Source organism: Hirundo rustica, chromosome 8 (genome assembly GCF_015227805.2).
Source record: "Hirundo rustica isolate bHirRus1 chromosome 8, bHirRus1.pri.v3, whole genome shotgun sequence".
Classification (NCBI taxonomy): domain Eukaryota; kingdom Metazoa; phylum Chordata; class Aves; order Passeriformes; family Hirundinidae; genus Hirundo; species Hirundo rustica.
Window position 1 is genome coordinate 35,805,759 of NC_053457.1, and position 13,867 is coordinate 35,819,625.

Below are 13,867 nucleotides of genomic sequence, written 5' to 3' on the forward strand. Positions count from 1 at the left end.
TCAAAATAAATTGCAAAAGGATTTCAGAGATTGAAATAACACAGAATTGTTCACTTTAGGACTGCAGTGAACCCTGTTTTGTGTAGCAGCTGAAATTAATAAATAGGCCCAGATTTCCGGTAGTATTGAGAAGAGGAACCTCTGCCTCTTCCTTGTTTTAGTCTTGGTAGGGATCTGACATTTCCTAAGTGGCTTTGAGAAAACTTTGCCTTCGCAGTCAGCATAGCTGGCACTGCCACCCAAGCTGAGAGGTCTGTCCTTCCAGCAGAGGAATTCGGGGTACCCAGGCTCCTGCCGTGGCACTGGAGTGACCTCTCCCTCCACCACCCGTGCTCGCTCCGGCCCCGCTCCCATCCCAGCCAGGCTGGATGCTTCAGCCCAGGCTGAAGCTGTTCAACAGCACAGCTCAGGGAGTCAGAGGTTCCTCGTGATTCACCTGATGTCCCCAGAATAACAGATAGTTTTGTCACAGGACGGTGTGTCAGGATCTGCCAGGCCAAAAGCTCTGCTGAGGGAAGGAGGTTTGCTCGAAGCCTGGCTGACGCAGCAGAGCAAGGGTGTCTCCAGTGCAACACAGAGGCTTCCTTCTGGGGCTGTACCCAGAGTTAGCCAAATTGCAGTTGTTAGACCAAAATGAGAACTATATGTATTTCTTTTGCAGCAAAGAAATTGCAGCAGTATAATTTAGAGTTAATTTGCAGTGATGGTCAAGTTTACTCTTTAAAAAACTACAAATCATGGGTTTAACTCATCAAAACATTTCATCATGGGGATAACTTGGACTGTAGACTCTACTTGAAAGTAGCAAGTGCTTGAATGTTTGCTTCTCTTACTGCCCTGTCATGGCTAAAAAGCTCTTTGGCTCTTTCATTCGACTTGCCTGCCACTTCTCAAAATGCAACAAGATGTGAAGACAAACAGACACTAACCCAGTGTAGAAAACTTTCAGTGTAGTGCCATCAATTAAAAATGTAGAATTAGTTTGAAACTGGCAAAATAATTAAGGTAATGTGTTCCAGGCCTGAAGAATCTGTTACCACGGTCTCCCTGTGCAATTACAAGTTCTGTGGTTTTGGAAATGGTAAAGGAGAATTATCTGTGGTGTTTATAGTTATGTGCTCTGAAGTTTACCAGGGACGGAAGTAAGCCCAGACAGGAGCTAGCTTTTTTCCCAGTGCAGCTGATTTGCCAGTTTGTTATGTAGATTGATTTGTCAATTTGTTATATTGACTTCCAAAACGTGCAGAAGTAAAGATCTTTCTTCGCTATGTTTTAAAACATGTTAAAAATTTCTTTTCCCGTAAGTGATTCCTCCTGGAGCAAGAGCAAAGGAAGACAAGGGTGAATGAGTTCTTCCACCCTTTTCAAAAGGAAGACTTCTCTTTCTGGAAAGGAAGGGCTGGCTGTCACCTGTTAGAAAAGTTTTCTGCTTCATTTTTATTCGAGTTTTGGATCCACTCTGAACCCGTCCCCTCCTGATGGCCTTGCACAGGTCACAGCAAGCAGCATGGCCAGCAAAGGCGTTGATGCCTCGTGTGTGCTGGCAAGTAGAATTGCCGAAGGGAAATACCTGTGCCTTCTGTACAGTCACGAAATCTTTAACTGAGTCACCTGTTTTATCATAAGGTATCTAAAGTTGTGCAGGAGTAGAGCCTTCAGGTGTGCTGAAACCCTTTGGGATGAGCTGGTAAAAGTTATTAAAGGAAATGGCACTGGGTCCTTCCACTAAAACCACAGGATTTATAGAGTGACATGGGCTGGCTGCTTTCTTTTTATATGGTTCAGATTTATCACTTCATTGAGTGATTAATGGTGGCATTTTTAAAGGACTGTTTGATTCGTGGTTAAAGGAAGGATATTTTTTAGAAACAAAAAGCAAAAGAGATTGACACAGATTTGGAAGCCTTCCTAGTTTTTTCTGCAAGCACTCATTCTTTTTTAAAAATAATTGTCTTCTGAATTCTCAGTTGCCTATACACATGTTGAACTGAACATACTTAGAGCTTAGAACATGGAAACACGAGGAACAGAAGACTTGTTTAGCTCGCACTGCAGTCCTAACCCCTTCCCTGTGTCGCTGGCTAGATTGGCTGTGTTTGCAGTGCCCCGTTTCTGTCCCAGTGCCCTCAGTGACAGGCAGCTTTTCTGCACATTCCTAGGGGAGGGGACATTTCTGTACTCTTCATTATTGCCATCTCCTTTGCAGCCCTGGGGTCTGACTCTGAAAGCACAGTCGGGAAAACTGGTTCTTGTGCCATTGACTGAGGGCAGTTTTAGGCACCAGGAAGTCTTAAAGCACAGAGCTATCAGAGTTCCAAACTGCTGACAGAGGTCTAACATTTGGGAACTCTTGAACTAATAGTAACTTCCACTTATTAATAGTAATGGCAAGGACAGTAGGTCGCATACATGTATTAAGTTGAGTCACTTAAAGGAATTTTCATTGTTAGGTACCCCACATCACTTAGTAAGTACATAAATGTGTGCATCCTTTGCTGTGCCACTGTTGGGAATTTTCTTGTGCACCTGAATTACTTTCACCATCTATGGAAAGAGACGTGTCAGAAGCCATTTGGAGCATCATTCTGGAGAAGTAACGTTTGGACTCTTACTTTAGTCTGTCATGAGACACTCTTTCTAAAATGTCCAACAAGACAAGCTACAAGGGGAGAAACTGGACAAAATTATCAGTTGTAGAGCTGGCATTGATTTGTATGCGAATCATGTTTAAATCGGGTAATGTGCAGGACTGTGGCTGAGTTTTAATTAATTGATCAGAAGCAGACTAATCAGCTGGGTCAGTCATCAGTTTGGAGACGTATTCACAGACTGTTTTTGGAATAGTCTGTTTGGAAAATCTGTCTTTGCATAATTCAATCACAGGTATGGTTCTCATAATCCCAATTTGTTTCAAGGGGCCTTCAGGGGACCTTGGTGTCATTCCTGCAATATCTGTCATTCCTCTCTCAGCAGTAAATGGCAACGAGCAGAGCCAAAGCTGATAGTTGAATCAGGACAGTTGGCAAAGCAACGTCTGTTGTTCTGATGTATAAGTTGCAGATCTGTTTTTGCAATGATAGTGTTAGCAAACTGTGGCAATGTGAATGGTTTAAGTTCTCATTTTCCTTCCATTTTCCATGAGGGCACTAATCAAACTAATGTTTTGTGCAGGTCAGGAGTGACAGGTTTTTCTCAGGGCTTGCTGGGAGCTGACAGTAGGCAGTATTTATTAACAGTGCCTGCAGTAATCTGTCAGCTAAATGAAGGATTGGAGATTTTCATAGTGGAAACAGATAAGTCTGTGCAAAAGATTTTCTTCAAATGATCAGTGTCTTAGGCCCAATGCACATAATTTTTTCCATAGAATAATATTCCTTATGTAATAGATTACTGTTAACAAAAACAGTGAGATGTTTTCAGAGAAGAAGCAGTATCTCGTTACATATCCAATGTGACATCTTTCCTTATAGCTTTGAGAATAAATTGATGTAATGCATTAGACCTTGTAAAGCCATCTGCAACAATTGCCTCCTAATGGGGCAGCAGTTCCTCCTGACCAGCATTGCTGGACAGTGCTTTACCTGTCCGTGTGAGCCCTGCCCCAGGCTCACCTGGAGCTTCTGACAGTGCAGTCCTTACATATTGATGTGTTCCCAGAATGTTCAGAGCCTATTCATCCCTTAGTTCCCACATCTTGCACTCCCGAGGGGTTCTGTGCATTTTGTCTCTATAAATTCTTTGTGGCTGTGACAGTCAAGTTTTGGGTGTTTCATACCTTCCTCAGCCACTGATAGGAGATAAATTATATTGATTCCTGACTTGAAAGTAAGTGTGACTTGGTGGATTTCTAAATGCCAAGATCTCTAGAAGCTGTAAAATTGCATATTGTTGAGAGTAGCTCACAACTGTTGTTAATAATAGATCAGCTAATAATATAATGACAGTTTTTAATCATACAAGATTTGAAAGGTGAATAGTAATGCCATATCTCCCTGGGCAGGACTCAGCAAAGGCTTGAGGAAAAAGTCAATCTTCACAGCTGGAGCAATTACTTGTTAGGTGTTAGCTATATCCTCAGCAAAAATCTGCTGTGAATAACAAGAGCTGTCTTGAGAGAACTGTAACCAGTCTGGGAGAGTCAGGGATGCCTCAGTCTGTCCGGTGGGATGATTGATGTCTAGCCCTACCGTGTCATTTCTCATGCGGTTCACAAAGTACCCAAAAACACTGGTAATATATATCAGTAATATATAGTATATAATATATATAATATTATATATATATATATAGTATAGTGTATATATAGTATATATCATCTTATATATCAGTAATCTCAAACATTCTCTGAACTCGCTGCTAATTCAGCATTCCTAATTCTTAACCTGCCCAGCCCAAAGCAAAATCCTTAAACTTTCCAAAGTGTGAAGGAACTCCATGATAGCCTCAGGATTTCCATGGAAATTTCCATTTCCTCAGGCATTTCCCCAAATGCCACTTCTGCAAGATTTGTACAAACTGCTGCAAACACGCTTTCCCTCAGCTTGCTCTGTCAGCCAGGCGTGGGAAATCAGATGCACTGTTGTACAGGGGCTGGAGATAGAATTGCCTTAGCAAAGAAAATCAGCTGAAAAATATGCTTACTATATTGGTCCAGTATAAAATGGTAGTTTTGATGGTTCCAATAATTATTTCTGAGACTGTGCTTAAGGATAATATGTGTGTCTTTGTACATTCCTGCATGTATGTAAAGCTGAATGACAGGTTTGTTCTGTTTTCGCTTTTTTCCAGAATTATAGATCAGCGGTTTGAGAAAGTTTCGTATTTTGTCTTTGGAGATTTCAACTTTAGACTGGATGCCAAAGCAGTAGTAGAGGTAGGACTTCTCTTTTTCTTCTGTTACAGACCCTACCAGGTTTGATTTTTTTTTGTTTGTTTGGTTTTTTTTTTTTTTTTTTTTTTTTTTTTTTTTTTTTTTTTTTTTTTTTTTTGTAGAAAACCTAAACGTGACTTTACAAAGTAATGTTAATATTGACATCAGACTTGGCCAAGACTACTTCTAACAGCAGGAACATCCAACAAGTAACAAACATTGTGTGGTTGTGAATTTTGCCATCTCCTTTTAGCTCACAGTGAATCAGAAATTACCTTCCTACCCTGAAAAAAACCAAGAGGCATTTCCTAAGTGTTCGTGATAGAACTCCATGCTTTAAAAGTCCAGGCAGTCATCAGTACAGACCTTTGTGCCAGTAGCAACTTGATGTGGAAGGGTGACTGGGAGATTTGTATAAAACCAAAAGAATGTACTAAGCTTTTTTCATTGTGAGTTGAGTTAACCGGCAAAAAGGTGTGAAAACCAGCACACCTTCACTTGAATGCTGGAGCTCCAGGTAAGGTGGTGTCAGAAATAATACCCAGATTGAAAACCAGTTTAATCTTATGGTTTTCCTACTTTAATTCTCTGAGGTACTGTGATGTCTTTTTGGTGTCCTTGAGGGTAGGCACGTATCTTTTGAGTCAAAAGTTTTTATTTTGTAAATTAAACTGTGGGGAATGTCCTTTGTGCCAAAAGCTGGCTTCCCCCCATTCAGGTGCAGTGCTGTTCTTCCTTATTGAAGTGTTGAGTAGTCCATCTTCTGGAAAACAGGAGTTCGATGTGACAACATTGCATATGGAACTAATAACTTCTTCTTGGAATCCTTTCTGTAGTGTAGTCACTTAGCCAAGAAGCTTAAAGCATAGTTGAAATGAAAGTCAAGTCACTAATTCAGAATAAGCGGCTTCATACTGCATATGTTAAGGGCTAAAACCTGCTCTGCTCCCCGGTGGCTGCCATAGTTATCATCAGTGTTCAGAGATCACTTGGTAGTGATCACTTCAGTTAACTGTTATGCCTTTTTTCTTCAGTAGTGGTGTGATGGTATTATTGAGGATGTTGCTGTCTGAGAACCCCTGTCAGTCACACGGCAGCAGAGTTACCTCCTGTACACAGTACTGATGAAGAGTGCTCCAGGTTTTTCCTGACTTACATACTGCCAACAGTCTGCAGGACTGAAACTGCAGAGGGTGTTTGCTTTAGCACCAATAGATTAAGATTTCTACATTTATATCTGTGAGTTTCAAAATCCACATCAAACAAAATAGTGTTATTAACCCCAAATGATGGAAACTGAGTGAGCTGCAGAGCAAGTAGGGTGAACCCAGGGGGTTCTGAGCCTGACACAGTGCTAGGAGTGCTTTACCTCTGCCGGTTTATGTTGCTGCATGTGAATCAAATTCATTTTCTCACTCTTCCCACCTAAGATGCAAGCCTGTGTGATTGTACAAAGCTCTAGAATAACATAGATTTTCTGGGGTTTGGGGTTTTTTTTGAGAAGTAGCATAGCCCAGTAATCAGAACTTCACCCAGCTACTCTGCAATGGTAATTAAGCATAATTGAAGTTGATTTAGAAACTTCCACTTACAGTTTATACATGGACAGCTAAAGTCACAGTAAGTTTATTTTGTAGTGTTCTGTACTTGGTGCAGTTTATAAATCTGTATGTCAGCAGACCCCCAAGCTGTAAGAAACAGTTGTGTGAGGTGTCTTGGACTGCATGTAGGCACCAGGACAGTCCTGAGGGAGTTAATAGCAGGAAGGCAGTAAGGGCTGGCTCCTAGGTGACAGATCAGTTCCTACAGCATCATTGCTACAGGCCACCCCTAGAGGGAATTGTACTAGATAGGACTTGGTGGTCTGATTGTGTTTAAGATCCAGGCCCAAATCCCTTCACAAAGTAGCTTATAAAAGCTGTGACTCAAATGTGCCGTTTTTTGGGAGCTGGTCGAGTGGTGGGACCACGACTGTGCACAGCTGGCAGTGGCAGGACAGCAGCAAGAGGTGCTTCTGTCCCAAATGCTCAGTGCCAGCCCCAGGCTGAGCCTGTGCTCAGCTGGGAACCTCCCACTCCAAAGGCTGTCCCAGCCCCTTCTGGTATTTAAACGTGTGCCCATGCAAATGGGAATTAACTGCTCTTTGGACTATTCAACAGTGGTGTTAATACTGGGAATTGTAAGGGTTAATCCATTGACCTGTCATCTTTGTGTATGTTACTAAATTTATCTCTGCTTTTCTTGCTGACCTTTCGAGTTCCCTCTTGAGACCACAGCTGCTGAACGCTCGAACACTGAGATCCTACAAGCAATACTTGAGTTGTGTAAATGCAGACTGTGCTTACATCAAACATAAAGAATGAAGTGTGTTTGTAAATAATGTCCCAATTAAGCCGTTTAAAGGGAGAATCTGAGAGCTGTCCAGAATGTGGAGTCCAGACCCTGATGTGCAGTGTCCTAAATCAGATGTAAAAAATGTTGTGTATATTAATTCATAATTAATAGACTATAAATCATTAATACGTAATTTATTGAACACTTACGGAAGCCCTAATTTAAAGTCACATTGATTTCCTTGCTAGGAAAATGAGCTTTGCTGTTGCTGGAGTCTCCCCCCCCTCCAGGGGGAGGTTGTTGCTGGCACTTGGGCAGTGCCAGCTGCTGTTGCTGAGGTAGCACCAGGTGTGTTTGCTGGTCAGTTCCTGACCTCCCTCGGCAGATCACTGCGGCCAGATCCCAGCACACCCCACTGGGACTGTGCAGCCCGGCTGGGGGGACAGTCTCTCTCTCTTTAAGGAAGGGGAATGCCAGTGCCTTATCACTGGAAAACATCCAGAAAAGCTTCCATTCGAGTCCAGCCTCTTGGAGGACACCCCTGCACTCCAGCCGGCAAAAATAACCCTTGTAGTTACAAAATGTATTTAGTAAGGCAGTAACAGCAGAAGAAAGATCCACATTTCCTTGGGTTTTGGTCACTTTAAGGTGAATGAGAGGGTTTATTACCAAGAACTGAGGAGGTTATTTTTGTTCCAGGCAAGAACTTAGAGAAATTAAGTGAGTGACTGCATGGTTAATTCTCTCTGCTGTAGTGGCTGCTGCAGAGCTTATGGGGTTTCATGCTGTGACAAGTCCAAGGCCATTCTGATCTCCACTTTTACCTCTTTTTTTTAGTGTAAACAACTTACTAGCATCTATCATTTTGTGTAAACTCCCCAGGCACTTGCTGGTGTAAGTGTGGAAGCAGAAGTGGTCCCGTGTCCGTCTGTGGCAGTGCCGTGGGAGGGCCGTGACCGCTCCCATTCTGTATGTGAGGCTTGCACGGGCTGGCACCTGGGGCTGCCCAGGCAGGGTGCCCTTGCCTCGTCTTTGTTAGAGGAGGTGCTGAAAAAAGAGAGATTTCCCATTCCAGCTGGCCCAGGCACTGTGCTGGAACTTGGAGCTGCTTCTCTCCTGTACCCTGCCCCAGCCCAAAGCATCTCAGCTCCCAGTTTTGGCTGTGCTTACCCAGAGGTTACCACTCTTGCTCTGTTGTAGTCACAATTCAAGTGTTTTAGAGGGGTTTGGACCAAGGAAGAGGTTTTTTTCAGTCAGCTGACCACAGTAACAACCTGTATTATTCTCTGACAATTACTTTATTTTAATATTTAAAGAAGTTATTCATTGAAACTCTAAACTATAGGTCTTCCTTGTCCAATATGTCCATTTTTAGGGAAGTATTAAACGGGCTTATTTTGACTGTTTGGGAGTAAAACCCTCTTTCTGAGGCTGCTGATTCAGGAGCCTCTTAGAAAAGTACCTTGTACTTCCAAGGAAAAAAGCAAATAAAAAAATTTGCTCCTCAGTCCCAAGAACAGCAGCTCAGTAACGAGTTCAGTTTGTCAGGCTTTAGGAGAAAGTCACATTAATCACAAAATCCATTTACTCAAGGTAAGCCATAAGCTTGCCTTGTATCCAGGAGAAAACAGGTTTTATTTTTTCCTTACTAAAGCACATTTTGTTAGGGTTGGTGGTAGCTTGGTAAGCTGGTGAGGGATTAATTGTATAATATAGGAAAATTTATAAAGGTATCCACAAAAGAGTGTTTCAGGATTCCTGACATTTTGGCCTGCAAAAATCTGTCAAGCTCTACCTGCAGGGAAAAAAAGTAATGTCCTAATCTTAAAGCTCAGAATTAACCTTGTCCACCCACCCTGTCAGCTCCATGGGTTAGTCAACCAGAATAGTTCCTTTCTAGATTTCTGCCAAGCAGCCCTTTGATAAGCCAGGACTGGAATTGCTGATTAAATGTTTTTTAAAAGGTAATAACTGCTCATAAGAATTTACATGTCTGGCTCCATCATTCACTTGCACTGTGCCCCTCTGCCACCTCTGACCATGTGATTTTATATTATCTGATAAAATAGGAACAACTACATTCTGGCATGACTTTTTAGCTCCCACTGTATTGCTGATGCTGCAGTGAATCACATAATTTCCATTTGATCTCACCATCTTCTTTCATTCTGAACAAGCCAGTGGAGGTATGGAATCCCTTTATCCCACGTGCTTGTGCCAGCAGAACTGGAAGGAGCACTCCTGGCACTGCCACAGTGTGTGCCTGCAACATGGAGACCTCTTCCTCTGAGATATCACTCACTCTCTTTTGAGCAAATATCTCTTGTTCAAAATAAAAGCTGATGAACAGCTTTTCACATCTGAATAACTGATTTAGATCTTACTCAAATCTGAAAAAATATTTTAAGTTGAACTCGTTTCATCCTATGCATTGGACACTGACAAGGATCTTTGCAAACTCTAGCCAACAAATGATCCATTAGTAATTGTCATGAAAAAGATTAATAGTTAATTAGACAATTATCACTGATTTGAAAAGTTGATTCAAGTGGGATAGTCAGGTGATGGATGGATGTGGAGACTTAATTATCTCCTTCTTGGTACAGATGTGCTTCTGTGGACAAAAACAGGTCACCTTTCAGGACGAGGCTCTTGCTGTCCTCCTGCATTCAGGAGACACCACCAACTACCTGGCTGTCTTCTCAGGTGCAAATATTTGTCTGTGTATATATATATTTTTTAATCTAAGTAATATTTGCAGAAGATGCTTTGAATGCATCAGGAAAAGGGCTTGAAAGAATCGCACATTCTTGTTATTACAAACACAGCAATTTCGAATTTTTTTTTTTTAATTCTTAATTTTTAATTCTTAATTTTAAATTTAATTTTGGTTTGAGAAACCAGTAAGTTTCCATTGCATTAAAAATACTGACATGGGATAAAAAGCAAGTGTATGTAGTTGTGGACGTATTCAATTGTGCCTCCCTATTCCAAACCAAACCAGACTGTTGCCTTTCCTGGTCAGTGAAGACATGCAGGTGCCCACATATCCATTTGGGATATCGGGTTCAACCATTTAATTCATATCAAGTAGCGAGCTCCAGTAGGTCCTACTCCATAGTGGCTGGTAGGTTAAAACTGTAACAGGGTTCCCTTCCTCCTGCAGTAAAGTGATACTAAATCATTCTTGTAAGAGAAAAAACACATTGCTTTATTTCTGAGATAAACCAGCCATCATAAATATAAATCAATAGCTTACAAGTTTCAGATCATGTTTTCATTCCAGTTAGGAAAGCATGTAAAATCCTGGATTGGTTTTATAATCTCAAACAGTTCGCTGTAAATGCCTTCCTCTCATAAAGATTTTAACATTCTTTATTAGCTCAAATGTTTCTAGGAAATGCTGGAAACAGCATCCTTTGTAAAATGAAAGTGTAATAAAGATTTGTTAAATTAAAATGCATACAACTTCAGGTCCAATAAGGAGAGTTTTATTAATGTAGGTAAATGGCAGCAACACATCTGAGGCACCTGCTAAATGCTCATTATAAATTACTCTCACAGACATTGTGATGAGTTTTATATTGTAGCCAGACTTATAAAAGCATGCAGATTGCCTCCCCGAGGGACAGGATATATTTACTTAACAGTGTAGTTAATTGCAATTATTTATTTTCCAGTGATTGCAAATGGCCTCTGCGTTAAAGATGCATGTGGCTACGAGGAATTATTCAATTACCTCTCTTCTTAGTAGTCTAAGGCAAACCCAAGCTTGGATTCCCAGAGGCCAGACAGCAGTGTATTAACTCAATCTGCTCCTCAGCTTTCTGCTGGGGCCAGGCTCTATAGCCGTGAGTCCTCTCAGCAGAGCAAGCTTGAGAAATGCTCATTACCCCGCAGCTGATTTTTTGACATCTTTCATTCCATACTGACGCTGCCACACGTATTGGCAAGATTCATAGGAGGTTAATTAAATCCATCTTCAAAACAACGAGGGGCCAATGAGCCATATCCCCTTTGCAATAGTAAATTAAATGATGCAATTGTTTCTACTTCCATCATAGATAAGGGGAGAGATGAGTGAATGGATTGTTCTCTGGCTGCCTCCTCTGGGGCCCCGGAGGGTCTCGGAGCATGTGGTCATAAACCTGCCTTTAATTTGTGGCTGCAGGGAGGGATGACACCGCTCTCAGCAGGCAGAGGTCCCGCACGGCGTCATCGTGCGAGGGATGACACTGTAAAAACGGGGCCTCCTCCAGCTTCAGATGCAAATTAGCGCAAACGCGGTGACAAAGCAGAACGGAAAAGATGATAGTTCATCAGGCGCGGCACTGTCTGGTCCATAATTAAAACGTACGCAAATTAAACACAATTATCTCGCGCTTTCTGACGGGGCCGGGCGTCACGGAGCGGATGAATCCCGCGGTCTGTCGGCCGTGCCCCGCGGCGTGGCAGCGTGCGCTCGCCGGCAGCTGTGCCCTCAGCTGGCAGTGACGGCGGGCGACAGCGGTGCCAGCAGCGCCGTCCCCGGCGCTCACACCTGCCGTCCATCACCTGCCCACATCTGCGGCTGCGGGCTGCGGGCTGCCGCGGGGCTCCGGGCGGCTGAGCGGCTCCCGGCAGCGCTACTGCAGGGCCCCGCCGCTCTCCCGGCTTCGGCAGCTCCCCGCGGCTTCGTGCGCGTGTTAAAACGGCCCGGACGAGGGCTCGCGGGTGGTGCGATCCCAACGCCGGGTCCGGGACCCGCTGCAGCCTGCCCGGGTGGAACAGTGCCTGTCTGTCTGCGGGAGGCAGCCTGGTGTCCGCTGCCTGACAGCCTGAGACGTGTTTGCCGAGCTTTTCGACAGGTTTCGCCGCTGTCAGTGGAGTCAGAGCAGGGGGAGCGGCTCATCCCGTGCCCGACTCCGGGCAGCGGCACTCGCCGCGGTGGGGCACGGCAAGAGGGCTCCATGTGCAGCAGGGACTGTGTCTGGAAAAACGCACGTGTAACCAACCAGTGATAACAGCTGCACTTGAAAGTCACTCTTATCTAGGAAGGTGTAGTTTGAATAATTTAGTGGAGCATTGTAACGCATAATGCAAATCTGTAATAAGTACTTTAATAAAGCTGCCTATTAATTGGGGGGTGGGGTTTTTTTGTTTATTTCTAGCATAGAAACTTATCAGCTCAGATGGGGCAAAATATCATCTGGGTAGATGCTATAAAATCTCTAGTTAAAATAATTATTTCATTGTAGAAGGAATAGATGTACCTACCAAAAAAAAAAAAAAAAAAAAAAGCATTCTTTTTACATTTCAGTTTATTCCTGGGTGTTACTGCAATACAAAATTTTAGCATCTATGTATGAGTCATGCACTAGTATTTGAAAGGCACCCACTGATGAGCTAAAACAAAAGGCAGGCGGAATGCAAGACTTACACTCTGCATATTTGCATTGTATCAAAAGCCTGTGTACTACCTATTTTCACTGGCATAAATGGAAGCCTAGAGGGAGTTTTGTTCCAAAAAAATCACACTGTGTATTAAAGAATGATATTTTGCTCATCAGAAACAAAATTGGGTAGAAAGAATTTGGTATCTATCTGAAAATCAAGGAACAGGATCATATTTGCCTCTATGATCACCAATTCCTGTTGCGATGGCAAATTTTATTCTCGAGTTGGAGCCAGAAATACAATGAGAGTTGATGAACTGAGTGCACAAAATCTCTGGATGTGTGTGCAGCTATGTTAAAACACAAAAAAAATTTCTTTATTTTACCAGAAAATAGTAAGTCTCAAAAGCCGTAGAAAAGAGCACTAAGAAACCAAGATGGATATTTTGGTAAAAAAGGAAGTCTTTATTTTTATTTAGATTTGACCAGTGGTAAATCTGGTCAGCCTCAGGGAGAATGGACAAACAGTGATGCCTAAAGTATGTAAAGCTGATTTGTGGTAGGATATTGTATGGGCCAAGCAGCAAATGTGGTGGTGAGAGACACGAGTTGCTTTTGCGCTAAATCGTTTGGCTTGTAATTGAAGTCTTGATCACATCTGTTTCCATTGCAGTTAAAACCACCTTATCCAAACTGCGATTATCTGAAGTATCTTGACAGAGAAAGCCCCTCAGACTCCCCTCAGACTTGTGCCTGTCACAGAGGTACAGGAGCCTCCTGACTGCGTGTCCTTCCCTGAGGCACAGGCAGGGTGGGAGATTCTCTGTGGCATCTCTGCTGTGAAGCTGTCAGGATGAAGGTGTTCAGAATATAGTTGGATTGTACCTTGCAGTGCAGGCATACATGTTGTCACTCTTTGGCAGACAGATTCTTTATTTGTTTCTCTTTCTTCCAGCTTCTCCAGCCCTCTCTGCACTAACACAGGCACTGGACCTAGTCCTCCTTTCACTGAAAATTAGCATAGACATCAGTATTAATTTTAAGAAAGTTCGGGAACACACCCTGAACTGCTTAGCACCATGGAATAAGCACTTGCAGCAAGGTACTTTTGTCTCTTTCATGGTTCTTGCTCTCAAGTTCTGGAGCACAGAGGTGAGAAACAGGATAGCAGCTGTGAGAAACAGGATAGCAGCTTCTGTTCCTCAACCCCTCTGAGGAGGACTCACACAGTGGTAATTTTGAAAAAAATTGTATTGGATGCAGTCTCCACTGTGTTTTATCACATGCA

General features: G+C 42.8%; 1 protein-coding gene across 2 annotated transcripts in view; it reads left to right on the forward strand.

Annotated features, from left to right (window-relative positions):
• The window catches only part of INPP5A (inositol polyphosphate-5-phosphatase A), a 182,094-nt gene that overhangs the window by 118,250 nt on the left and 49,977 nt on the right, over positions 1-13,867 (forward strand). For both annotated transcript variants that reach the window (XM_040071218.1, XM_040071217.1), the window contains exon 9: positions 4,789-4,873. In XM_040071218.1, the coding sequence (XP_039927152.1) occupies positions 4,789-4,873 (85 nt within the window). The remainder of the gene's footprint in view (positions 1-4,788; positions 4,874-13,867) is intronic.